General features: G+C 45.7%; 1 protein-coding gene across 9 annotated transcripts in view; it reads left to right on the top strand.

Moving 5' to 3' along the window:
- LOC119950622 (fibroblast growth factor receptor 2-like) overlaps positions 1 to 27,847 on the top strand; it is a 203,107-nt gene that overhangs the window by 118,353 nt on the left and 56,907 nt on the right. For all 9 annotated transcript variants that reach the window (XM_038773220.1, XM_038773219.1, XM_038773218.1 and 6 more), the window contains 2 exons: positions 16,916 to 17,085; positions 21,060 to 21,183. In XM_038773220.1, the coding sequence (XP_038629148.1) occupies positions 16,916 to 17,085; positions 21,060 to 21,183 (294 nt within the window). The remainder of the gene's footprint in view (positions 1 to 16,915; positions 17,086 to 21,059; positions 21,184 to 27,847) is intronic.

The raw sequence follows: 27,847 nt of genomic DNA, 5'->3' as shown, positions 1-27,847 counted from the left end.
GAATGGGCCGGTCAAGAGATCAAGGGTATTCTCACACCTAAAGGGACTGAAGGCTGATGTAGCAATGTTACAGGAGACCCATTTGAAGGTAGTGGACCAGGTTCGCCTGAGAAGGGGGTGGGTGGGACAGGTGTTCCACTCTGGATTGGACGCAAAGAACCGGGGGGTGGCGATTCTGGTGGGAAAGAGGGTGTCGTTCGTGGCGGAGGAGGTGGTGGCGGATAAGGAGGGTAGGTATGTGATGGTGAAGGGTAAGCTGCAGGGGGAGAAAGTGGTGATGGTCAACGTATATGCCCCGAACTGGGATGACGCGGGTTTTATGAGGCGCCTATTGGGCCTCATTCCGGGACTGGAGGCAGGGGGCTTGATCATGGGGGGGGAACTTTAACACAGTGCTGGACCCCGGGCTAGACAGATCGAGCGCAAGGACCAATAGGAGGCCGGCAGCGGCAGAAGTGCTGAGGGGGTACATGGAGCAGATGGGAGGAGTAGACCCATGGAGGTTTGGTAGGCCGAGGGCGAGGGAGTATTCCTTTTTCTCCCACGTCCATAGAGTGTACTCCAGAATCAATTTCTTCGTGTTGAGCAGGGGGCTGATCCCGAGGGTACGGGAAGCTGAGTACTCGGCCATTGCGATCTCTGATCATGCACCGCATTGGGTGGATGTGGAAATGGGGGAGGCGCGGGACCAGCGCCCGCTGTGGCGGCTGGATGTGGGGCTGTTAGCGGACGACGAGGTGTGTAAAAGGGTCCGGAAGAGCATTGAGAGCTATCTGGACTTGAATGACACGGGTGAGGTGCAGGTGGGGGTGGTCTGGGAGGCCCTGAAGGCAGTGATCAGGGGAGAGCTGATCTCCATAAGGGCGCATAGAGAAAGAAAGGAGAGGCAGGAGAGGGAGAGGCTGGTGGGGGAGCTATTGGAAGTGGATAGGAGATATGCGGAGGCACCAGAGGAGGGGCTGCTGGAAGAACGGCGCAGCCTGCAGGTCAAGTTCGACCTGCTGACCACCAGGAAGGCAGAGACGCAGTGGAGAAGGGCACAGGGCGCGGTCTATGAGTATGGGGAAAAGGCGAGCAGGATGCTGGCACACCAGCTTCGCAAACGAGATGCGGCTAGGGAGATTGGGGGAGTGAAGGAGAGGGGCGGGAAGGTAGTGCAGAAGGGGCAAGAAGTGAACGGGGTCTTCAGGGATTTTTACAAGGAGTTGTATCGGTCTGAGCCGCCGACGAGGAGAGGGGGAATGGAGGACTTCCTAAACAAATTGAGGTTCCCAAGGGTCCAGGAGGGGCTGGTAGAAGGGCTGGGGGCGCCAATAGGGCTAGAGGAGCTAGTCAAGGGAATAGGTCAGATGCAAGCGGGGAAGGCGCCGGGGCCAGATGGGTTCCCGGTGGAATTCTATAAGAAAAATGTGGACTTGGTGGGACCGGTACTGGTACGAGCCTTTAATGAGGCGCGAGAGGGGGGGGTTCTGCCCCCGACAATGTCGCAGGCTCTGATCTCCCTGATATTGAAGCGGGATAAAGACCCCGTGCAGTGCGGGTCCTACAGGCCTATCTCGCTTCTGAACGTGGATGCCAAGTTGCTGGCAAAGATCCTGGCAGCTAGAATAGAGGATTGTGTGCCAGGGGTAATCCATGAGGACCAGACGGGGTTCGTGAAGGGGCGGCAGCTCAACACGAACGTGCGGAGATTGCTGAATGTAATTATGATGCCGGCAGTGGAGGGGGAGGCTGAGATAGTGGTAGCGCTGGACGCGGAGAAGGCATTCGATAGGGTGGAGTGGGAGTACCTGTGGGAGACGTTGAAACGGTTTGGGTTTGGGGAAGGGTTTATTAAGTGGGTGAAGTTGCTCTACTCGGCCCCGACGGCGAGTGTAGTGACAAACGGGAGGAGGTCGGAGTATTTCGGGCTCAACCGAGGGACCAGGCAGGGATGTCCCCTATCCCCCTACTTTTCGCACTGGCGATTGAACCGTTGGCGATGGCACTGAGGGGTTCAGGGGGGTGGAGAGGACTGACTAGGGGAGGGGAGGAACATCGAGTATCGCTGTATGCGGATGATCTACTGCTGTACGTGGCAGACCCAGAAGGGGGAATGCCGGAGATAATGGAACTATTAGCAGAGTTTGGGGACTTTTCGGGGTACAAATTAAATTTGGGCAAAAGCGAGGTTTTTGTGATACACCCGGGGGACCAGGGAGAGGGTATTGGGAGTCTCCCCTTCAAGCGAGCAGGAAAGAGCTTTAGGTACTTAGGGGTGCAGGTGGCAAGGAACTGGGGGACCCTCCACAAGTTGAACTTTTCCAGGCTGGTGGAACAGATGGAGGAGGAGTTTAAGAGGTGGGACATGGTACCGTTGTCGCTGGCGGGGAGGGTGCAGTCAATCAAAATGACGGTCCTCCCAAGGTTCTTGTTTTTATTTCAGTGCTTGCCCATCTTCCTCCCTAGGGCCTTCTTCAAAAAGGTGACGAGTAGCATCATGAGCTACGTGTGGGCGCATGGCACCCCAAGGGTGAGGAGGGTCTTTTTGGAGCGGAGTAGGGACAGTGGAGGGCTGGCACTGCCCAATCTCTCGGGGTACTACTGGGCGGCAAATGTGTCAATGGTGCGCAAGTGGATGATGGAAGGGGAGGGGGCAGCTTGGAAACGAATGGAGAGGGCGTCCTGTGGCAACACAAGCCTGGGGGCCCTAGTAACGGCACCATGGCCGCTCCCCCCCACGAGGTACACCACGAGCCCGGTGGTGGCGGCCACCCTCAAGATATGGGGGCAGTGGAGGCGACATAGGGGTGAAATGGGAGGTCTGTTGGCGGCGCCAATAAGAGGGAACCATAGATTCATCCCGGGGAACATCGACGGGGGATTTCAGAGCTGGTACAGGGTGGGCATACGGCAGCTGAAGGACCTGTTTATAGAGGGGAGGTTTGCGAGCCTGGGAGGGCTGGAGGAGAAGTTTGAGCTCCCCCCGGGAAACATGTTCAGATATTTACAAGTGAAGGCATTTGCTAGGCGGCAGGTGGAGGGGTTTCCCCTGCTCCCCAGTAAGGGGGCGAGTGATAGGGTGCTCTCGGGGGTCTGGGTCGGAGGGGGGAAGATATCAGACATCTACAAGATAATGCAGGAGGCGGAAGCAGCATCGGGGGAGGAGCTGAAAGCCAAGTGGGAAGGGGAGCTGGGAGAGCAGATAGAAGACGGGACGTGGGCGGATGCACTGGAGAAGGTCAACTCTTCCTCCTCGTGTGCGAGACTGAGCCTCATTCAATTTAAGGTGCTGCATAGAGCTCACATGACGGGGACAAGGATGAGCCGGTTCTTTGGGGGTGAGGACAGGTGTGTCAGATGTCTGGGAAGCCCAGCGAACCATGTGCATATGTTCTGGGCATGTCCGGTGCTGGAAGGGTTCTGGAAGGGGGTGGCAAGGACGGTGTCGAAGGTGGTGGGGTCCAGGGTCAAACCAGGATGGGGGCTTGCGATCTTTGGGGTCGGGGTAGAACCGGGGGTACAGGAGGCTAGGGAGGCCGGAATACTGGCCTTTGCGTCCCTAGTGGCTCGACGAAGGATATTAATTCAATGGAAGGACGCGAGGCCTCCAAGCGTTGAAACTTGGATTAACGATATGGCTAGCTATATCCAGCTAGAAAGGATCAAATTTGCCCTGAGAGGGTCGGTACAGGGATTCGCCAGGCGGTGGCAACCTTTCCTTGACTTTTTAGATCAGAGATAGACGTTCGGGGTCGTGGCAGCAGCAACCCGGGGGGGGGGGGGGGGGGGGGGGAGGGAGGGGAGGGAGGGGAGGGAGGGGAGGGGAGGGGGGGGGGGCAGCAAGGGTCGTGGGGGGACACGCACGACTGTAACGCGGGCAAGCCTGCTCGCTGCTCATGTCTGAAACTGTAGGCTGCCTTGGTTGTTAAGGTTGCCTGGGGGGGGGGGGGGGGGGAGGGAGGACTGGTGCGCGCGAGAGTGGCGGGCGAGGGAGGGACATTTGCCTAGAGGGATTGTGTTGTAAATAATTTAAAATTAGTAGGGGTAAATGTCTGTATGGAAAAACTCTTTCAATAAAAATTATTTAAAAAAAAAAAAAAAGAAATGAAGCTGATCAGATTACTGAAGTGATGTCACGGGGGAGCTGAGCTCACTTCTGCTTTTTGGGAGTTTTAGTTTCAGTTTGAAGAAAGCTTGGGTGTGGCTGTGAGCTGCATTGCTGGTGATCTCTGCCATGAAGGACTATCTCTTAATCCTTTGGTGAAATCGGAATTGTAAAAAGCTCTCAGTATTGAATATAAATCTAATGTGCTTCTGTTTGAAGGATTTGTTAAGTCTTTTGGATGTGTAAAGGAACAGTTTGCAGGATTGGGTAGTGTTGTATTATTTTCGGGGTTATATTTGAAGTTAGAGGTGTTAAGAGATCCAGTGTTTATTTAAAAGGTTAATTTGAGTTCATGGAATAAACATTGTTTTGTTTTAAAAACCACATGTCCATAATTGTAATACTACACCTGGGGAACAAGCCGTGTGCTTCAAAAGCAACAATCCATTAAAGGTGGGGGTTGGTTGAACTCCATGATACATTTTGGGGTTCTGAAAACACCTGTCCCATAACATGAATGATGAAGCTTTTATTAAAGTTCCACACAAGAGGTCAAATGTGTAAAATTAAAGCACATGATGGCCGGAATTCTCCGGCTTTTGGGATTCTCTGTTCCCAAAGGCAGAGCATCCCTGTCCTTGGTATTCTCGGAGGCATGGGTAACCTCAATGGGAAATCCCACTGACAAGAGGTAGGCGTAGAGAATCCTGCTGCCAGAGAACAGCACGCCACTGAGAATCTCAAGGCTGGCAGAACTGAGAATCCCACCCGAGATTGGGGGTAATATATTGGCATGGATTGAGAATTGGCTAGCAAGCAGAAAACAGATAGTAGGAATAAATGGGTCTTTTTCACAGTGGCAGGAGTGACTGGTGGGATACCACGGAGACCAGTGCTTGGACCCCATCTGTTCACAATATATGTCAATGATTTGGATGAGGGAGCCAATTGTAATAGTTCAAGTTGGCTGAAGTCACAAAACAAGATGCGAATGTTGAGTGGTGAGGATGATGTAAAGAGGCTTCAAGGTGATTTAGACAAGCTGAATGAATGGGCAAATCATGGCAGATGCAGCATAACATGGATAAGTCTGAAGTTATCCAATTCAGTAGGAAAAATAGAATGGCATATTATTTAAATCGTGATAGGATGGTAAATATCGATGTACAAAGGGGTCTGGGTGACCTTGTACATCAGTCATTGAAAGCAAACATGCAGGTGCAGCAAGCAGTTAAGAAGGCAAATGATATGTTGGCCTTAATTGCAAAAAGATTTTAGTACAGGAGCATGGATGTTTTACTGTAGCTGTACAGGACCTTGGTAAGACCACACTTGGAGTACTGTGTGCAATTTTGCAGTCCTTAGCTAAGAAAGGATATACTTTCCAGAGAGGAAGTATACACCAGGATTCCTGATTCCTAGGATGTCAGAATTGTCATATAAGGAGAGCTTGGTCGACTAGGCCTGTATTCACTGGAGTTTAAAAGAATGAATGAAAAAAAATGAATGAAAATCGCTTATTGTCACGAGCAGGCTTCAATGAAGTTACTGTGAAAAGCCCCTAGTCGCCACATTCCGGCGCCTGTTCGGGGAGGCTGGTACGGGAATTGAACCGTGCTGCTGGCCTGCCTTGGTATACTTTAAAAGCCAGCAATTTAGCCCAGTGTGCTAAACCAGCCCCTGAGAGGGGATTTCATTGAAACATAAAATTCTGACAGGCCTGGACAGACTGGATGCAGGGATGATGTTCCCCTTGGCTGCGGCATCTAAGACAAGGGGGTCACAGTCTAAGGATACGGGGTAGGCCACTTAGGATTGAGTTGAGGAGAAATCTCTTAACTGAAGAGGCTGGTGAAACTGTGGAATTCTCTACTACAGAAGATTGGAGGTAGTCACTGAATATATTTAAGAAGAAAATAGATAGATTCATAGACACTAAAGACACCAAGGTGTATAGGGAAATAATAGGAGTATGATGTGAAGATAGAGAATCAACAATGATCATATTGAATGGCAGAGCAGGCTCGAAGGGCTGAGTGGACTACTCTTGCTCCCATTTTCTATGTTTCTATGAGCGGATGCAAGAGATTACAGCATTGACAGAATGTAATGCCCCCTCTTCGTATATTAAGTTTTATATTAGCTTGATAAAGTAGTTTTGATGGCACTGTGGAAATGGGTATCCTTTGTGCTCTAAATCCCAGTTTCATTATGGTTAACTGAACATGATCACAAAATCTTTTGGAAGGAAAGGGAAATAGCTTGCATTTTTTGGATGTGGTAGGTAGTTGAGAATACACATGTGTGAAATTTGTTAGCCATAGGTTTAATACATTGCTTTGTTAAGGTAAAGAAAAGCCATTGTAGAATCACATTTTAGGTATTGTATGGTTTAGCTACGCAACTTTTGTATAAAATGTGTCCAGAATAATGTGTGGTACTACAGATCTGGTGCGCATGAATGGTGCTATTGTTTAAGTAAAGAGTAATTTAAATTTGTCTCTGGGTTCTCATATTGAAGTGTTATAACGAGCAATGACAGGAAATGGTAAGCAAGCTCAGCACACACGTAATGCATAAGGCTATGGTCTAACTTGGCAGTCAACTGGTTTTGTAGAAGAGAAGGGAAATGTTTGTACAATAATTCTACATATATACCTAAAGACTGATTTTTTTTGAAAAAGAAAGCTATTTTCATACAAAATTGGAACAATGTTGAACTCAATAGTATTGTCCACAGTTGATTACTATTGAGTATGCTTAGTGGCTGTTCTGTTTTAAAACATCTGGCTTTGACCTTACCTTGGAAATTATTTTTAATTATCTCAAAACAGAATTAGTAATTGCATACTGTGTCAGTACCTGTCAGTCACACTTTACTGGCCTTGGAACGGGTAATCAATTGATTTTATGTCCAAGAAGAGGGGTGAGAGAGTTTTAATGGACCTGCAGCACCGTGAAGTATTGCAGCTCATAGCCACAGACCACGACAGCTGTAATAATGCATTTCCCTTTAATTACTGCAGCAAAATGTGTATATTAATGGTGCAGTATATTGGAGGCCAGTTTAACTCGGCTGTTTCGCGACGTTGAGCAAAACCATCAGCGCGGGTTCAATTCCTGTACCGGCTGAGGTTATTCATGAAGGCTCCGCCTTCTCAAACTTGACCCTTTGCTTAAATGTGGTGATCCTCAGGTTAAATCATCAATCTCCCCCGCAAAGGAGGCCATGTGGTCATCTGGGACTATGGTGACTTAAGTTTATATTAAAATACTTGCTCTATTTGAATCATTCTCCCTATTTTGTTCAAATGTTTGAATTTTTCGAAGTCCGATTTGATGGAAACTATTTGCCTTTTTGTTCACGTGGACATAAAATCAATTGATTACCAGTTCCTAGGCGAGGAAGGTGTGACTAACATTTCTCACTGGTACTGACACTATACGTCCTTAATTTTTACAGTTGGTTAATTTACATTCACATTATATACTTAATATAATTATTTGTAGCTGTCCCAATGAAATCTGCCTCAGAGGCTATCAACATCATGTACATATTGTAAATTAAGGGGAAATTTTAACCAACGTCAGCGTAATGCTAATTGGTATTCCCAAGGAGAAGAATTCAACTAAATCCATTTTAATATGGTTAAATAGTGAGAACACATCAAATGGTAACTTGCATAGTCATTTGGTGTGGTCGTGTTATTGATGCTGAGTGACAGGGAGCTTAAAACAAAGTGGTGATAAATGTAAAAGGAGATTGTACAAATATTGACATTATTTAGTATTGGTATCAACCAGAAATTCTTGTTTGTTTTACTTCTACTGCATTGAAGCGAGAACTATTGTGCAGATAGTGTAACTTGGTACTGTCCAGCCATATTTATTACATTAAGCGTGGGCTTTCAGCACTTAAAGGGAGCCATTGTCTCTGATTTAAAAGTAGTTCTTGAGACAAGAGCCCAGTGTGTGCTCTGACTCGTGGTTTAATAAACATGCTCTATAAAGAAAGAATTGACTATTCTTTGAGGAATAAAGAAATCTTTAAAGTTTTGAGAAGCTAATGTTTTCCATTACAATTTTGTATTTAATGACATTTTGGAGGTGAAAGCTGGTGCTAAACACTGAAGAGCTCATGGAGAATGAAAATTAGGCCAATACAGTATGTTTTCTTTGTTTCAAGGTTAACGTGCCGTGACTGGATATTACAGCCATGGCAGAGGCGGGACGGGGCGCTCATCATATGTGCCCACCAGCCCGGCTCTGGCGAAAGCCCCAGAATGGGGCAGCAGGGTAGCATGGTGGTTAGCATAAATGCTTCACAGCTCCAGGGTCCCAGGTTCGATTCCCGGCTGGGTCACTGTCTGTGTGGAGTCTGCACGTCCTCCCCCTGTGTGCGTGGGTTTCCTCCGGGTGCTCCGGTTTCCTCCCACAGTCCAAAGATGTGCAGGTTAGGTGGATTGGCCATGCTAAATTGCCCGTAGTGTCCTAATAAAAGTAAGGTTAGGGGGGGGGTTGTTGGGTTACGGGTATAGGGTGGATATGTGGGTTTGAGTAGGGCGATCATGGCTCGGCACAACATTGAGGGCTGAAGGGCCTGTTCTGTGCTGTACTGTACTATGTTCTAATAGCAAGCCTTCCTGTAGGCCTCACTAGCAGCGGGCACTGCACCTTGCGGCGCTGCTGGCACTGGAGGGCTGCCAGCCTCTGAATGGCAGTGCTCTAAGGCAAGTCTTCCTTTTTGCAGGAGGGTGAGCCAGCCAATTGGAGCTGGGTTCACCCCGCCTGACTTTATGTCTGGGAACGGAACCATGTTCCCCTCCAGTGTAAATTCCAGCTCCATGATTCCCACATCTTCAATATGTGGTCCTAATGGTTTAACCTTCCTTCTAATGATGGAATGAACGAACGGTCTCCCTCAACCACCTGAACACTAATCTTGAAACTGGGTTATAAGCAGCAGTAGCACAGTTACATAGGAACATAGGATTTCAGCCCCTTGAGCCTGTCCCACTACTCAATGAGATCATGGCTGATCTGTGACCTAACTCAATATGCCAGCCTTTGGCCCATATCCCTTAATATCTTTGCTTAACAAAGGTTTATCGATCTGAGATTTACAATTAACAACTGTTCCAGCTTCAACTGCTGTTTGTGGAAGTTCCAAACCTCTGCCACCCTTTGACCGAAGAAGTTCTTCCTAACATCTCTCCTGAACATCTAGTTCTAATTTTTAGACTATGCCCCTAGTTTTAGAATCTCCAACCAGTGGAGATAGTTTATCTTTATCTATTTTGTCTTTCCCTGTTACTATCTTGAATACTTCGATAAGATCACCCCTTAACCTTCTAAATTCTAGCAAAAGCAGGTTTAATTTGACTCTCTCCTCGTAACTCTACTCCTGTAATCCAGGTTTTGGTTTAAGCCTATGTTGCACTCCCACCAAGGCCAAAATATCCTTCCTAAGGTGTGGTGCCCAGAACTACTCTCAGTCCTCCGCGGGATTTTGTATAGCTGCAGCATAACCCGTGTGTCTTTATATATAGGCTATCATTCCATTAGTCTTTCTGATTATTTTCTCACTTGTCCATGGCATTTTAAAGAGTTATGCATCTGAACCCCCAAGTCTCTTTGGACATCCACTGTACCATACTTATTTCCATTTAGAAAGTACTCTGCTCTATCATGTTTTAGCCCAAAATGGATAACCTCGCACTTGCTTACATTAAATTCTATCTACCACAATTTTTCCCATTCTGTCAATATCTCTTTACAATTTTATGCGATCATCTAGGCTGCCGACAATGCCACCTAACCTTGTATCATCCGCACATTATCAAAGTCATTAATTAATAATTGATGCCCCACTAGTCGCATCCTGTCAATTAGAGCAATTACCCATTATTCCCATTCTCTGGCCTGTCACTCAACCAATTTCCTAACCATGTCAATAATTTTCCCTCAACTCCACGGGATTCCACCTTAGCTAGCAATCGCTTGAGTGGGACTTTATCAAATGCCTTCTGGAAGTCCATATTAATGACGACGATAAACATTCCCCTTGTCCACTACCTTAGTCACCTCTTCAAAAAATTCAATAAGATTTGTCTGGCATGACTTTCCCTTCTCAAATCCATGCTGGCTCTCCTTGATCAACCAAAATTTTCCAAGGTGTTCAGTTGCCCCATCCCTGATTATAGACTCCAGCAATCCCCCCACCACAGATGTCCGGCTAACTGGTCTGTAATTCCCTGGTTTCCCCTTCCCCCCTTGTTTAAAAAGTGAAGTGACATATGCAATTTTCCAATCCAGAGGAATTACTCCTGAATCTAGGGAACTCTGGAAGATTATAGTTAGTGCATCTACAATGTGCTCCCCTATTTCCTTTAACACTCTCGGATGGAAACCGTCAGGCCCTGGGGATGTGTCACTATTTAGCTCCATTAATTTGTAATGCTGTACTTGTGTTAATTGTATTAAGCCCCAGTCCTCTATTAATGTTTTCGGGACTTCCGGCAAGTTATACTTCATTTCTACTGTAAATACTGAGGCAAAGTAATTGTTCAACATGGCTACCATTTCCTCACTGACAGTATCTCGGTTTTCAGCTTTTAGTGGGACTACAGTACCCTTCATCAGCCTTTTTCCCGATAACATTTCTGGCTATGTTACCTGCCTATTTTCAGCAGAGCATGTTGTGTATCATCGGACAACTAAGGGCTCAGGATGCAAGTGTACATATATAGAGAGGTGTGCATACATGTGTGCATTGAGCAAGGATACGGCTGAGAATAAAAATATGAATTAAAAAAGTTATATTTTGGAGTTGTGATACAGAAACATTAAACAGGTCTTTACACTAGTTTTTAAGACCTGTCAAAACTCAACTTTGAAACCACATTCCTTTCTGGTAGTTAAGATATGGTTCTCTTAGTCTCTTAGTTACAAATTGATCTTTACTGTATGCAATGACAAATGGTTATGTTTAAACATTTGTGTTTTGATGAGTAACAGTTCTAAAGCTTCAAAATTAATTTCTAGGAAATGGTTCTATTCAAGAGTAATGTGCTAGTAACAGCTATGTAACAAAAAGCACTTGGAAAACAAATGCTGAAGAGTATAAAAGTGCTTAAAGGAGACAGTGCACAGTTATCACCTACTGAGACAATGGGTGCGATCTCGCAGCTGTTCACACCAGCGGGATATTCCGATCCCATGGCGGCTCATGGGTTTCCCGGCAAGGAGGGGTGCAGTCACCGGAAAATCCCATTAATAATGGCTGGGTCAGTAAATCTCGCTGGCGGGCTGCCACCGCTGCCAAACAATATAGTGGTACTTTAATATTATTTATTTGTTAAATCCCGCCTAATATCTGAGAACAGTCCAGCATAAACTGGACAACCATTTCACTGAACATGTCCCTGCCTTACTTTTGTGAGGGCCGCGAAGAATCCAGCATGAGTTTGTAGAATCGAAAAGAAATAACTTTATTTACAATTACATATATATACAACAGAAGTACTCCACCACTGCTCTCTCCTCTAGCTAGTTCCACACTGGCCAGCTCTATTTATGTGGGTAACTCTGCTAATGATTTCTCCGCCCTCCACATTGGAGGAGCTCATACTCACTAAGGATTGTGGGATTGCCATTAGTCCCCAACCAATAATAATCTGGCAGGTTATAACATCCCTCCACATCCCCACAAAGTCTGAGGATCCACTGAAGACCCTGGCAAAGGAAGGTGTTGGACTCGTTTTGCCACAGGCCGGACACCATTTGCACGAGGCGCTGGATCGGGCGGATTGTAACGAGAAGGCGAATGGCGCTTCCGTGATGAACGGTGTAATGGTTATACATCCATGGGCCGGGAGATCATTTTGTAGATAAATATAATCCTTCTGTGATCCATAATTTGATTTGCCTAAGAGAACTGAAAGATTTTTAGCACTTAATAGCCATCTTTAAAATGAACCAGAGTTCAAACCTACTGATTATTATATTCATTGTGTTTAAATACATACAGGCACCGGGGTTCCCCATCAGCATTTATAAAGGATACGCTCCCTTTCTGACCCTCCACTCCACTGTACCGGCTGCTGCTGCACACCCTTCACTTCCTCACCCTCATACTTTATCATCCTTTACAACTGGCTTTCTGGAATAAATCACAATTTAGTAGCGCAAATTACTGCCATCACGGCCACTTTTTTCTGTAAATTACTTTATGTATTTCCCCATGTGGTGAGGTACCTCGCCCCTATTCAGTGGTAGAGTGCTTCAATAGAATCATAGAATCCCTACACTGCAGAAGGTGACCATTCAGCCCATCGAGTCTGCACGGCGCCTGAAAGAGAGCCCAACGAAACCCAATCCCCGACTCTATTCCTGTAACCCCACTAGGGACAATTTAGCATGGCCAATTCACCTAACCTGCACATATTTGGACTGTGGGAGGAAACCGGAGCACCCATGCAGACACGGGGAAATTGTGCAAATTCCACAGATAGTGACACTTTATGGGCAGCACGGTAGCATAGTGGTTAGCACAGTTGCTCCACAGCTCCAGGGCCCCAGGTTTGACTCCCGACTGGGTCACTGTCTGTGCGGACTCTGCACATTCTTCCCGTGTCTGTGTGGATTTCCTCCCACAGTCCAAAGATGTGTAGTCCAAAGGTAATCCTTGAATCAAATAGATAGTCATTGATTGAAAGAAAATTGAAGCCTTGGTGGATTCTTAATGGCTTAACCTATATGTGGGATATAGGCTGGATTCTCCCCCTTATGTCGCCAGTAGCAGAGTCCCTGTTGCGGTGGAGAATCCGGTGTTGGGGGGAAAACAGTCCGCCGTGAATGCTCCAAACCACCCTGATGGCTTCGCGATCGAGGTTCGCTACCGCACCAGCTGGAGGATGCAAATGGGTCATTATTAAACAAGCCAGCACCATATTCTCTGGGCCCTCATGATTCTCCAATCCTCTGGGCTGGGAATCACATGCGTAAGAATTAGTGCTGGTCCTGATGAGCGTTTACCTGATGCAGTGGAGCTCATGGTGTGCCAAGGGGGTGACTCTTAAAGAGAGTTGCCCCCAAAGTCCTTCAAAAGGCCACCCTCCTCCCCACAATTCAAGACCTGCCCACCCCTACCGACATACAAAATCCCGGGGGTGCCACTAAATTACATTGCACGTGAGGGGTTGGGGGGTGGGGGTGGAGGGGGGGGGGGTTTGGCAGGCACCGAAAGTTTGCATGGCTGAGGATTGGAGCTCGCTGGGAGTGCACATCAGGTGCATTTCAGCTGTGGTGGAAGAATATAGAGGTGAATTCTCCGCCGGCAGGATTCACCATTCCGCTGGCACTGCACCCCCGCCCACTGGCTTCCTCGTGGGTTGGGGTGGCTGCAATGGGAAATCCCATTTACAGAGAATGACGCCACTGGCAACGACGCTCCGCCAAGGAACATGCAGCTGGGGAGGTGGAGAATTCAGATCATAGTCTCCCAAACGGAGGATCTTTCCCATTGTGTTTGTTCACCAGTCAACACCCACTCTCATTTAGGAGAGTTCCACCAACATACTTCAATTATTACTGCGTCTTAGTTTGGTCTTGAAAGAAATTGACCTTTTTTCCTCAAAGTTGCTATGCACCGCTTACGACAGTGGGCTAGATTCTCAGGTTCCGCAGTTGCATGTCACTAGGTGGCGCGTGGTTCGCTGGCAACAGGATTCTATCTTCCCACCACTAGTCAGTGGGATTTCCTATTGTAACCACCCCACACTGCTGGGAAACCCGTGGGCGGGGGTGCGCTGCTGGCGGGAAAAAATGAATTGCAACAACTGGAAAATTCCAGCCAGTGTATTTGATCTCTGTTTATGGTCTTAATTCTGTAAAGTAAATAATAATGTTTCTTTTTAATAACCATAGCTCTTTGATTTATCAGCAAAGGATATTGATCTGCTTATGAATGCTAGTTGAAAATAGAGAGGCATGGACTGTAGGAAAAATACGCTTTCCTGCTTCTTCCCCCACCACTAACACAGTGATGGGTGGCAAATCCAAGAGCCAGTCACTGCATGCTGATTTTTCGCAACTTGGGTGGTTCTGTTCATTGCATGAATGGTATTGGCAGTTAGGTGGGAATATGTTTCTGGCCTGCCATCCACACTTGGAACAGGAAGCAAGTTGGAAGAAAGACCAAAAGCAAAATGGCAAAGAAATGCAAGTGTTCGATAAAGGAACAGGAATTAACTTGACATTTCCATTTCTTTTTCTTCAGTTGATGTATAATTTCTTATTTCGTATTTTGATTTCAGCAGCTTTGTTCAGAGAAGCCTTCAGTCAGTATCAAACAGATATGGTAAAATATTACAGGGGGAAAGCTTTAAACAAAGAAAAACTAAGAAGGAATGTGAAGAAGTTTAGATGAGTTACTGACCGGTCAACAATTTAAAAATTAGATACTCTTACTAGCTTTTGTTGTGCAAAGCTAATATGAACAATATATTTGAATGGTAAATCTGTGTATGTGAAGAAGGGAGAACAAAAAAAAATATTTAATATGTACGTTCAGTGGTTGGAGTCAGCACTGTTTTGTAAGGCACTTAATGTAACTTAGTTTTAACGTGTGTGACTCCCCTTGTGTGAGTCACACAAGCATTGTCGAGGATACCATGAGTGCAGAAATTCTGTTGACCTGTTCTGAAGTTGTAAGTTATGATCGTGCACAATTCAACATAAAATTAAACATAAATTAAATGCACATTTCTGATGCATAATCATTCGAGTCATTTCCAATAGAGGCTCCACATCTGGCCTCCTAATATATTACAGGATCACAAATTCTGATAGGTTCTCGAATAGCTTCTATTGAAACTGGATGGCCTATAATCGCGTTTTGTCTAAATTGTTTTGTCAGATTATCTGTACTGTGAACAGTTACAAGAATATTAAGGAGAGGTTTGTGTCCAAGTTGTCTTCAAAATGGTTAACTGGTAGTGCCTTGCGTTACTGCTGTCCTTTGAGGCCTTTTGCTGCGCTCTCAGAGCAAAACAAAAGCCATGGAAGATATAAATCAGAAATAAGTCAAAACTTTTGGGCCATTTATGATGGCGCTCTAGTCTGGATTCATTGCCAATACTGAAAATACTGTAGAATGGAAACCATCATTATTGTGAGGGAGTGTGTAGGAAGAGCCCCAAAAAGGAAGTGGAATAAAGTCAAGTTTAAGCCAATTATTTTTTTTTATTCCACATTAGTTTGATTTATTGCAGAAAGTTCAGGTTGCAGCTAGAAATGGGATTTCACATAAATTAAAACAAATGTACAAACTACATTTTCGATTTATAAAGATAAGTAAATATTTGGGTTCTCTTCTGCATTTTCCTTCTTAGTTTTGCAAATCATGAACGCCTGTGAGGGAGTTCTTTTTATCCGTGTTCAGAGATTTTGGAGAGTTACACTGAAGTCCTTGAATAAAAAAAAAGAATTACGAGGCTGTGCAACACATGCATTGTAATAAAAAGGGATTCCTAAAATCCAGAAATGTATAGGGAGTTCAAAGGGTAAAATGAGTCAAAGTAAAATGTGACTTACATTACTTTTACAAAAGATGTCTAGATGTTTAAGACTTCTTGTGTTAGGAGTTCATTCATTTGTGTTTTTGAAGGTATTGAGTTTGCAGCCTGTTTCCAGGTCTGTATTTTGAAAGCATTCTTCATTACTCTGGAGCATGTGCAGTCTTGGCACATCTGTAGAACCTCGTTTCAAACTGCTTGAAATGTGCACATCAATGGAAAATAGCTTTCTTCCAAAACAACATTAGTGTCGTTTTGTACCTTGAGGTTTGCTTCGCCGAGCAAACCTAAAGTATCTTTTTGTTTGTATCCTTTATCCCCGCAGATGGAGAGGGGGGGTGGAGAAAACACAAACTTGAAACAAGTAACATGCCGTTGCTTCCTTTCTGGCAGAAGGAAAATTACTTTCCTGACTTTGCTAAAGTCTAATTAGTAAATTACTTTTTCCATGAATTCTTTCTCTTTTATTGCAAAAATATTAGTTATAGAAGTACCATGATGTTTTTACTTGATGAACTTCAAAGAATTCAGCTAGTTTGGTTTTGTAGGTTGACTTGACAAACTTTGTAATACCGAATTGTATTAGAGTCCACATCCTGTTGATTTTGATTGTCTTTGGAAGTTGCTGCAGGAGTGCGGGGGCGGGTGGGGGGGGGGGAAATATTATCAACTTTGAACTGCGTCTGTCTCGATCGAAATACAGGCAACCGACAAGACAATCTGCCAGAGATCGTCGATGCCTGTTTTCTCCTTCGATTCAATTTTCATGCAGACGTTTAAATGGATAGTCGGTGCTCTTATCCAAAACGGACAGTTTTGTATAAATGCAATGTATAAATGGCTGAAACATGCAAAGTAGGCCCTGGTCTCATTGTTTCTAGGCATGAAGCGGCCAAAACTTCAGTCTTTTTTTTTAAATCAAGACTTTTGCGGATATAACGGTTATTCATGCTCCTGGCTTCACACACAAATTCTGCCCACTCTTTCTCCCAAGCTCTACCAGTCACCCAGGTCTGCATAGTGAATCATGGAGCTAGAACAGAACACTGATTTTGGTTCCTGACAGTTGCTGATAAAATTTAAATGAAGCCACATTCCCAAACCTAGTTTCCTGATTTGTACTTGAAGCTTGTAACCCCTACCCAATATCGTTTGTTTTGGACCATATGCCAGACTTAAATAATGTGCATTAGCTACAAAATGCTGTGGTTTTAAATTGTATTTAATGGACATTGGTGTTTGTTTGAAACAGGTCCCCCATACTGGACACAACCTAATAAGATGGAAAAGCAGTTGCATGCGGTCCCAGCAGCTAACACTGTGAAATTCCGCTGTCCAGCAGCAGGCAACCCAAAGCCATCTATGAGATGGTTAAAAAACGGCCGTGAGTTCAAACCAGAATATCGAATGGGTTCATATAAGGTAAGGGCTTATTTCTCCTGTTCATAATGACGCAGCCTACGTAAATATACAGAAAATTGAAGAACGAGTAACCGGCCTTCCATTTCCCTTAAGGATATCCGTAACCTAGCACAGAATGCAGTTCAGTGGACAAAACAAAATGATAAAAGTTATTGCAGCAACATATTACCTATTGTCACAAACCATCTGAGAATATTGTACATTGGTTGTGGTTTGTGGTGTATGTGACTTGGCTGGATTCAGTGCAGTGATTGTTACACTTGGCAGAAGCAGTGGGAGCTTGCAGATTTACACTTACACTCGTGGTTCTTTGCCATTTAATTAAAGTAGACAGTCGTGCTGGTTTTTGGCCTGTGTACATTAGTAACTTGCAGTTATAAAGTGCCTTCTAATGTCGATAAAGTATCCAAAGTTGTTTTATTGGGTGTAACTGAAATAGAACATAGAACAGTACAGCACAGAACAGGCCCTTTGGCCCTCAATGTTGTGCCAAGCAATGATCACCCTACTCAAACCCACGTATCCTATACCCGTAACCCAACAACCCCCCCCTTAACCTTACTTTTCAGGACACTACGGGCAATTTAGCATGGCCAATCCACCTAACCCGCACATCTTTGGACTGTGGGAGGAAACCGGAGCACCCGGAGGAAACCCATGCACACACGGGAAGGACGTGCAGACTCCGCACAGACAGTGACCCAGCCGGGAATCGAACCTGGGACCCTGGAGCTGTGAAGCATTTATGCTAACCACCATGCTACCGTGCTGCCCGGTGCTTATGGGTGCTTAATTGAAGAAGAAAGAATTAGGAGGGGTGACCAAAGGTGTGGTCAAAATGCTGGGTTACAAGGAGGGGATTTAAAGGAGAATAGGGAGGGAGAGACAAGAGGGTGGGATTTTCTAGCCCTTCCCACCAGTGGGATCTTCTGGTTCCACCAAAGGCCACCCTCCTCCCACAGCTGGTTGCCTGGCAGGGGAACGGTGAGCCACTCAAAATACCGGGGGGGGGGGGGGGGGGGGGGGTGCAATCCCACCTGGAGAGAATGTTTCTGATTGTGGGGGAACCTAGGTGGTTGAAGGCATAGCTGTCAGGGGTGTGGTGAAATGACAGAGGGTGCGTCAGTGTCCTGAGAAATGATAAGTAGGTGGGGGAAGTCCACAGAAGCATTAGAACACAAGGATGAAAATGTTAATATTGTGCATAAAAGTTGGTTTGTAGAAACTGTAGGATGGCATGAGTGATGGTGCGAGCTTGATGCGGTCTGATGAAATCCCGAGAGCAAAATTTGGGATGAAGGTCATTTTGGATGAGGATGGGAGTACGTTGGAGTGATTGGAAGCCTTTGTTACTACTGGTCGCTCAATTCTCACCTGAAACATTTGTGACAGTAAATGAAAATCCAGTGTTCCAACTGTTAACACAAAATAAGGCCAGACCTGTGGCAGCCCATTAGAGGCATTTAAATGGTTGACAAGAGTGGACAATTACATAGCTGCTTTTCTGACTTTATGCCCTCTTTGGGGAGAGGATGAACATGGTACCCAGTGAGTTTGATTTTTGTTGTTGACCCATCAAGAGCATCAAGAAACTGAAACAAAATACAAGGCTCCCATAGTCAAACTGGCCTGAACTACAGTCACAGATCTGTACATTGCAAGAGCTGGCCTGCAATATGGAGCTGAGCTTCCTGGGTCTCTAACTAATTCTGTCGCTGCAAGATATTTGAGGTCGTTTTCAGCAGGGGAAGAAAGCCGGCAGTTGTTGATCAGCTGCCTCTATGCACCCTGTCCGATTTCACATTGCATTGCTTTCCTTCCCTTCCCATCCAAGCCAATGAGTTTGTATGGGCCAGCTGATCTGCTGCTGTCCTATTTTTTTGGCCCTGCCACAGTTGAAAATTCTCCCATGTTTCTAAGTATAACAATTCTCAATTGTTAGTCAGAAATTATCACACTATCTGTTTCTGTTTAGTAGCGGGGCAATGTACAAAATGAAGACGGGGTTTACTGTAGTTATGATACCACCAAGACAAGATCTCTTAGTAAAGTATCCAGATTATACTGTTTGAATTATTTGGACATGTTAGCATTAGAATTCACGATCAAACCATATTTGCATATGTGCCAGGACTGTTTGGATTAAGGTGGATTCCTGGAAACAATACTGCACTTGAGATTTTCACATGTCACCAATCTAAACAATGCAACATGAGAAACTTTATTTACGAAAACAGATGGAGGCTATTTGCATTTCAATACGTTTAAGTTTAAAACTGCTGGGATATGGAGCACAACATCTGCTGTGTGTTCTGTGTTCAAGATGGAGCCAGTCACTCAACAGCAAGTGTCAAGTCGGTCATAAATCAAAAAAAGAGGGCACTGGGTGTCAAACTACTATACGTGAGACAATCACAGAAGATGTTTAGTCTGCCCTGTACAAGCTGAAGTTGGTCTGTTTTGTTAGAAGGGAACACTGGTGTGAAGTATTCCTCGTGCAAACTGTGTGTGAAGGGTGTTTGGTTCTTGAAGTCCCTATGGATTTGGATCTAAATTGGAATTTGGTATCTAAAACTCTTGCGTAGTAAATCATTCAAGATGAAAAGGAACCTTTCATTTCTGGGGATATCGCAGCGTAGTTGTGGACGTTTGTTCCCTATCTTTCAACACTTTGAAAATTGTTTTCACATAATGAGAAGCTGACAGAGTGGACCTCACACTATGAATGAGACATTGTGTGGAAAACACAAGTTCAGGCTGTCTTTCCTCCAACTGATGCTTTGACCATAACATTTATCAGCGAAATGGCAGAGAGTAAAAGTTGTTTTTGTTGCCATGTCGTCTTGGACTGATTCTGATATAGGATTCAAAACAATTGTTTGATTTTAAGTTCTTCCACTGCGACCTGCCCAACATGTGAAATTACCAAACCTGCATACTTTACGTGCTGTATCATATTATTAACTGTTTAGCTTATTCATGCCGCATTTCACCTACCCCTCATACACTTCCTCCTGACGCTGACCTTGAGCTGAATATGATTTTAAGCATCCTTATCCTGTTACTGGGCTGAATTCTGGATTGGGAACTCGGAAATGACTGTGTTGGAATCCCAGACGTGGTCATGTCAGGACCCTGGGGGAGATTTGTGAGGAGGTGGCCCATTAAGGTGGCCCTACTTAGAACTATTTGAAGTATACGTCTTAATAATTAGCATGCCGAACACCATCCCCGCCTCTTCATCTGAACACACTCTCTACGTTGACTATTGTTCAACTTTGGATACGATGGCTTGAGAATAATATTATTTGCGTACATTTGAATTTGAGTACACAAACGCACAAGGCACATACCCAGTTTTTATAGGAGAGGTGTAGAGTTTATACTGTTCCTACGCTCACTCTTAAGATTAAATAAAAATTCTCCTGACATCTGGGCGGCATGGTGATACAGTGGTTAGCACTGCTGCCTCACAGCTCCAGGGACCCGGGTGCAATTCCGGCCTCGGGTGACTGTGCGGAGTTTGCACTTCCTTCTGGGTGCTCCGGTTTCCTCCCACAGTCCAAAAATGTGCAGGTTAGGTTTCATATATTTCAGTTAATTTAAAGGGAAAATACGGGGGTAAGATGAGTACGATCATTTCCTACCGGCCAGCATTGTTTTAAAGAGAAAAAAAAATTAGTTTTGCATTTAAGGGGCAATTTAGCGTGGCCAATCCACCTGCCCTGCATATCTTTGGATTGTGGGGGTGAGACGCACGCAGGCATGGGGATAATGTGCAAACGCCATAAGGACAATGACCCGGGGCCAGGATCGAAACCGGGTCCTCGGTGATGTGAGGCAGCAGTGCTAACCACTGCGCGTCCTGTGTGCAAACTCCGTTGCATGTGAAATCTGAATAAATGCAGACATTTTGTTGGGTTACCATTCTGTGTAATTATGGCTCTCTGTAGTAAAACTTCTGTTCCCGGCAGATTCGACCTCAGCACTGGAGCCTTATTATGGAAAGTGCTGTTCCATCTGATAAAGGGAACTATACGTGTGTGATAGAAAATCTCTACGGGTCCATAAATCATACATATCAGCTAGATGTAGTAGGTAAGTTGACATATAAATGCCAGACGTGAAGATGATGATGTTGAATATATCTGTGGCAGCTTTGATGTTTTGTCAATATGGCACAAGAACAGATAATTTAGCGCAGGGCTCAAAGTTAGAAAGTGACAGCAGAATGCCCGGCGCTCCACTACTTATGATTACACAAGAGCTTGATTGTGACAGATACAGTCAGCACAATGCCTGATTTCTTTTCTTTCTTTTGTTGTCATTGTTGAAAACTTGAAATTTTATTCTGGGTGAAAGTTATCTTTCCAAGAACCCCGAATGATCTGCCTGATCAGTAAACGCCATTGGATCCACATTACAGCTATTTTTCTCCCAAGCAAGAAGAAATCGCCAGAACTAAACATTTTTAGCCGTTCAGTTGGTTGCCATGTTTTCAGCTGTGTTTTTTCATGTTGTATATGGTCCACTTGGAAAGGAGAAAGGAATGCATTACTCAACAGAAAAGGTAGTGAAGTAAGTACATAGGCGGTTGCCGAGTGCTGGAAAGCTAGCTTTTAAAAAAAAAAAGAATGATTACCACGAGCAGAGATTTATCGTGGCTTTGTACAAAGCAACTAAACAATAACCTATTTCTTTTTCCCAAAGCGTAATTTATGGGTCCAACAATTGCTGTTATGGACACCTTTGTGAGATATATAAACAGTTGTCGCTTGGCCAAATAATGACTTCACAATGTGCATTCATCCACAGTAGAGAAACCATAAATAGAACAGTTCTTGAGCTGAAATAAGTCACTTTCAATGGCAGTATTTGATACAACTTGCCTTTGGCCAATCTCTTCATGAGAACCTGCACAATCAAATTCTTTATCATACTCGAAAGTTCAATTGCAAAGAAATGAAATTTGAATTTTCTTTCCCCTCCACCCCCCATTATTTATACATAAACACACATCTGTGAAATGTTACTGAGATGTTGTGAATTTTCTTTTATTTTTAAAAACTGCACAGAGTTGCAAATGTGAATGAAGGTTTATTTGCAGACCATTATTCCCAGTTTGATTTTTTTTTTTTCAAAAGGAATTTTTGATCAGCCATTTGGCAGTCTCAGCTATTTTATCTAGCATTATCTTAATTCATCTCCGAACTCCTTTTATGCCTTCTATCTGTTCTTCTAAGATAATGAAAGTGACTTAGCGAAACATTGCATACAACATACTTCTTCAGCCCAGCAACGATATTCAAATGTTCAGTTAAGTATGAATCACAGTGATTTTCAAAAACAGTTTGTGAAAGTTTTCTTGATTAACACTGCAGGTTGTGGAATTGCGGACACAATACAGTCCAGATATATCAATTTACATCTGTCCAGCTTTGTTTCCGCCTGAACGACCATTCAGCAATTGCCAGTTGAACATTACTGTAAAATAGGCACCGGAATTCTGAAATGGTACCCACCCATCATTCAACTGTCATGCAATACAAACTATGTGAACTTTAATTATTTTGTTTTCTTGTTTTGCGTGCACTCAACTCTTGGATCCTTGGAACTATCCCAGTTGTGACTCAGCATATTGTGTTAAATTCACTTTAAATAGACCGAGAAGCTTAATGTGACCTATCACCAAATGTATAATGTTTAACTAAGAACCCACATTTGTATGACAGTTCAGATAAGTGGAATAATTAACCAGAATGACGAACTCAATGGTTCAGCCAATTTCCTTATACAGTGGAGGCTCTTGGGTTACTGATTAGGTAGAGTTCTGCTGTTGATCCAAGCTAAGTTGCAAATTGTTCAAAATTGACTAACAAGTCTATCCAGTAGCTTACAAGGGCGGAGATTTCAACTCCCACCAGTTTACAAGTTCACCATCACGCCCAACAGTTCCTTTGCTTGGGCGAATTCTGATTGTTCTTTCCAGGGAAGCCAATCTGGAGGTTAAACGTGAGTAAGGATTTGCAAGGGGGACCAGGAGGGATGCTGGGATGGGGGGGCCTTGTAGGTATGGTGCAGGTTACCCAGCAGAATTAAAAAGTGGCATCAGCACTGACCAGGGAGACGTACACAATTGGAAATAGACTGAGAATTGACTGCCAAGTTAGTGACCAAATCCAGGGAACATTAAAAGAAGAGAAATGTATTGTGACCCTCGTAGTTCTGATATCTGGTCAAAGATGTTTGATCTCATTTCAATCCCACCCCTGAAGCTGTTTTGGCTGCTGTGTCACTTTTGATTAATGTTTGCTATTGGCATAATTATTAAAATTCCAAATTTGAAGTTGTCTTTGGCAGCAAATCAAGTACTGACCGAACCTTGATTTCAGTGATGTAATACTGTGTGAACAATGATTCTTCACACATAAATCACTTTTGAACTGCTAGCTACAAGCTTAAAATTCAACTTCTATGTTACTAATCACACTGTTTTTCAAAAAAAAAATTCACCAGGCTAGTTGAGTGGCAATTTTAATTTGATGGTCAGTTGTTTTTAGAAGGAATAAGTTCAAGGCAAAGTGTAAAGAGCTGTTTAAAATCTCTTCACACCAGTCGTATTCAAGAAGGTTAAAGGTTGATTCCAAACAAAGCTCGAAGGCTCAGCCATTGAAATGAAGAGATAACGAGCGTGATTTAACGGAATCGTTACCGAGGCCGTGATTCCCCGGCCTCCTTGCGCTCTTGCTCGATACAGGCGAGGCTGGTAAATAGCGGGAGAGGCTGAAAATCAGTACGGCGCCAGGCACCAAACAGTTTGCAATGCAACCAGCACGCTCCTGTAGGGAAATTGGGATCTCGCCGTAGCGTGGCAAGAAACCAATTATCACCACTTAAGCCCTAGTTCCATACAGTTAAAGGGAGCGACCCCATATCCAACGGCCTCACATGATTCATCGGCCTACCCAGAAAGTGATCACACTGGCGCCGGTTAGTACTCCTTTTGAAAAGCGTGAACCTGGCGGAAGTGCTTCTGCGGGGAACTGAGAAGGTGAGTAGCCATCGCTGCTCACAAACAAAGAGCCTGGGAATGCTGGGCTTGCCGCCCCAATGCTAGGAGAGGGGGAGGGGACCCTCCCTCCACATGGGTGGGCCACCATGCGAAGGGGAGAGGCACAGGGCAAGGCGGGGGGGGGGGGGCGGCAACCATGTGCAGCACCACCATGCCAACCACTGGATCGCGTGTACCTGCTTTGGGGGCAACCCTAGATCCTGCCTGTCTGCCCCACCGACCACCTATTACCCCAACAGGCTGCCGAGGCCTCTGGCCCTGCGGCTAATAAGAATTGACAGTTGTGGTTAAGTGAGCACTTTATGCAATCCAAGTGAATCCCAGTGGGTAGGCCATGTAGAACTTGGGAGTCATTGCCTAGCATCCCAATCACACTTTGATGCATGGACACTGTGCTTGAACACTGCGGGAGCCAACAACAGCCTTTATCCGAACACCCAGGGGATGGGTGACAGCTCCGGGGACATGTCCACGGCTGATGAGTAGGTGAATGCTACGGGAAGGGGAGATGCGTGGAGCGATGGGCCAAGGGTTCAGAGGCCGGGTCGGAATGCGGTGGAAACTGCCGTGGGCGTCACACTGCTTGTGGTCAAGGGTTTTTAATGTGTCACAGGTATCCAACAATGCCCCACCCTCCCGATGGTGCCATTGCACCACCCCCCCCCCTCCCCAGCCCCCCGGGGGGAGGCTCACGGTAGTTCCCACACGATCACACTGAGAAATCTTTCCAGCGAATTGTGCCCCAAGTGTAATTTTCGGTGGGTTTGGTGTTTCTCGCTGCAGGGCTCTCTGTTTCTCTGGTGGGATCCATAACGGTTTTAAGCCACATCCAGGAGCGGATTCTCCACTTGGCAGACTAGGGGCTGGATTCTCCGCACCCCGACGTCAAAATCGCGCCGCCTTGGAACTACGTGGGGCCATTGCCAGAGGGTCTCTCCGCCCCTGACCGGCCGAAGTCCTGACGGCGTGGATCTAATGTGGTCAAGCCGGTTGGGAAACTAGCGTGGCGGCTACGGCCACCCTGGTCGGGAGCGGGCCGATTGGAGGGCAGGGGGTACATTGTAGGCGGTCGGGTAAATGTTTGTGTGGGCGGGCAGGGCCGGGCACGGCCTATCGGGGTGGTCTATTTTTAGTGTCCAGCTCCACGGTCCAAGTCCGCCATGGAGCACGACGTGACCACTGGAGGCTGCCGCCGTGCGCATGCAGAGCCTCCGACCCAGAAGTGCGGGGGCCTGTATCTGCAGCAAAAGCTGCTAGATTTACGCCGAGTCCCTGCTAGCCCCTGCAGGGAGGAATATGTTGTGGCCCTTTCACGCTAGTTTGTCTGGTGTGAAACTCCACAGTTTTGACGCCAGCGTGGGGACATAGTCCCAATAACGGACTATGTTCTCCCACCGGAGGAGAATTGCAACCGCTTTATATTCCCCTGTTTCCCTTTCTTGCAAATTTATGCATGGTCTGGAATACAAGTGATTCTCGAGCGAATCCCGCTATCGGCCCGCCATTTCGATCGGGCGGCCCGATAGTAAAGTCCCCTGGTTGGCTACCCTTCTCCCCCACACCACAAAACGAACCCCCATCGCCAGGGGCTCCTCCCCCCGCACCAGGGACTCCCTAACTAAGTAGGCTACACCCTAGGGAAACCCTTAATAGGGAGAGGACCCCCTTGATGGGAAGACCCCCTCCCCCAGGGACACCTTTACTAAGGTGACCCCCCAGGGACCCCTATACTAGGGAGACCACCCCCCTCCCCACGGACTCCTTTAATAGGGAGACCCCCCGGAGATTTTTAATGGGGATACACCCCTCCCCCCCCTCCCTCCCCAGGGACCCCATGAATAGGGAGACCCCACAGGAACCCGGCACAGAGACCCCCTGATTAAAAAGACCCCCCTGACAACCCCTCTCCCGAAATCCGCCGTAGTAAAGAGACTCCTCGAAGGAGAACAGCTGTGGCCTGTGTTTCAACCCCGCAGTTCCATTAGTTCCCTTCTAGTAGTGGGCTGTGATTAATAGCTTCCACAAACTACCGTAGCCTCGATTTGTTCATCTCCCTTCACTGGGATGAGTGGCTAAGCAGTCATATGCTTGAGCGATTGGAATGCACTTAAGAGGATTGCTGGAGGGAGGGGTTTGTGGAGGGGTCTGATAGAAGTGGAATGGGCAGGTTGTGCATTGTGGGTGGAAAGGGAGCGTGGCTCTCAGATGGACTTTGGGGGCAACTCCCCTAAGGGGTTTCCCTCTTGGCCCACCGCTAGATCCACCACATCAGGGCTACGCTAGTAAATGCCAGAAGTGACCTGCGCCTACGTGATTCCCGGCCCAGAGGACAGGAGAATCACGGAGGGCCGGAGAATAAGGTGCCCGACCCGCTAAGTGCCAGGCCTGCTAAATGGATGCAAAATGGGTTACTTGCATTCATTTGCATCCGACCACTGGCCGGCGATCCTGAGCCTTGATCCCGGCACTGGCGGGAGGTTGGAGTATCACATTGGTGCCGATCCCGATTTTGCCCAACGCCTGGTTCTCTATCTTATCGGGAAACGCACTTCGGGCATCGCGGGACAGAGAATTCAGCCATTAGTCATTGTTTTGGACTTTGGGGAGTTTCTCCATGGTGTAGCCCACACTGAGAAATGTTTTCAACAACAGAGAGCTGAACTCATCGGCGAGACAGGCTCCTCAGAGATTTGGCCGTTAATTTGAAAGGGTTGCCCAATCTCTTAAGTGAGATTGAGGGTCCCCACCAGCATAGTCATCAGATCGGGTCTCCTTTTGTGCAGACCAGTTGTGATTCCTGCTGGCGTGATGTCATGCCAGCGGCTGAGAACATTGCATGTTCCCTGAAGACTTGACGTCAAACCGACTTTATTTGAATATTTGGTAATCATGAACCTGATGATGTCTGCTGGGAGGGCCCGGGAACATCACACACTGTTGGGCACCCGGTGCAAATCGTGTTTCTGGGCTCTCAGTATTTTCCCAATGAAGTGGGAGTTGCGCCGGGCACAACACAGTTGGAAAATCACCCTCAAGTTCTATGATTACTGTTCTCTTCTTCAGCGCCTCTGATGTTTGCACATGTTTCCCAGATTGGGGACCAAGTTTGAGTACCACATCTGTGAGCTGATCAGCACTTTTAAGTCTTTAGCCTTAATTTATTGTATACTTACAATGCACAATGTAAGATATAGCTCGGCAGATAAAGCAGGCTGGTGCAGGAATCCAGCTTTCCTACTTTGATGAAGGATAATGCAATTGTCAACCAAGAAATAGGCCTGATGTGTGAAGCAAATTGTTGCATGAATTCTAGAGTACTGTTGTTTGGTTAAAAATGATTGCACAGTTAAAATTAAAATAAATACCCAATAACTGAGATAGTGATAAAGTTCTCAGTTGGCCCCTGGCATTAAAATAGTATGAAAATATGAGATTGTATTTCTGTCCTAATTCTCCATAATGTGATGAGTCATTGGGAGGCAATTATAGTGGGGCATTGCAGGAATGTGTCTACGTACAGGTTTCACCTCAGGGGGATGAGGGGTAATTTAGCGTTTCATGAACAGTAATTTTAGTCATGAGCAGTAATTGAGATGTTAGATTTAAAATTTTTGTTGAGAGTGAAAAACAATTTTTGTTTTTAGTCACCAGTCCACAAGGCCAAACCATATACTTTGCTTTGAGAAGCAG

The sequence above is a fragment of the Scyliorhinus canicula genome, chromosome 16 (genome assembly GCF_902713615.1).
Source record: "Scyliorhinus canicula chromosome 16, sScyCan1.1, whole genome shotgun sequence".
NCBI lineage: Eukaryota > Metazoa > Chordata > Chondrichthyes > Carcharhiniformes > Scyliorhinidae > Scyliorhinus > Scyliorhinus canicula.
The sequence above is the reverse complement of the archived record's forward strand: the minus strand, read 5'-3'. Positions and strand labels throughout refer to the sequence as shown.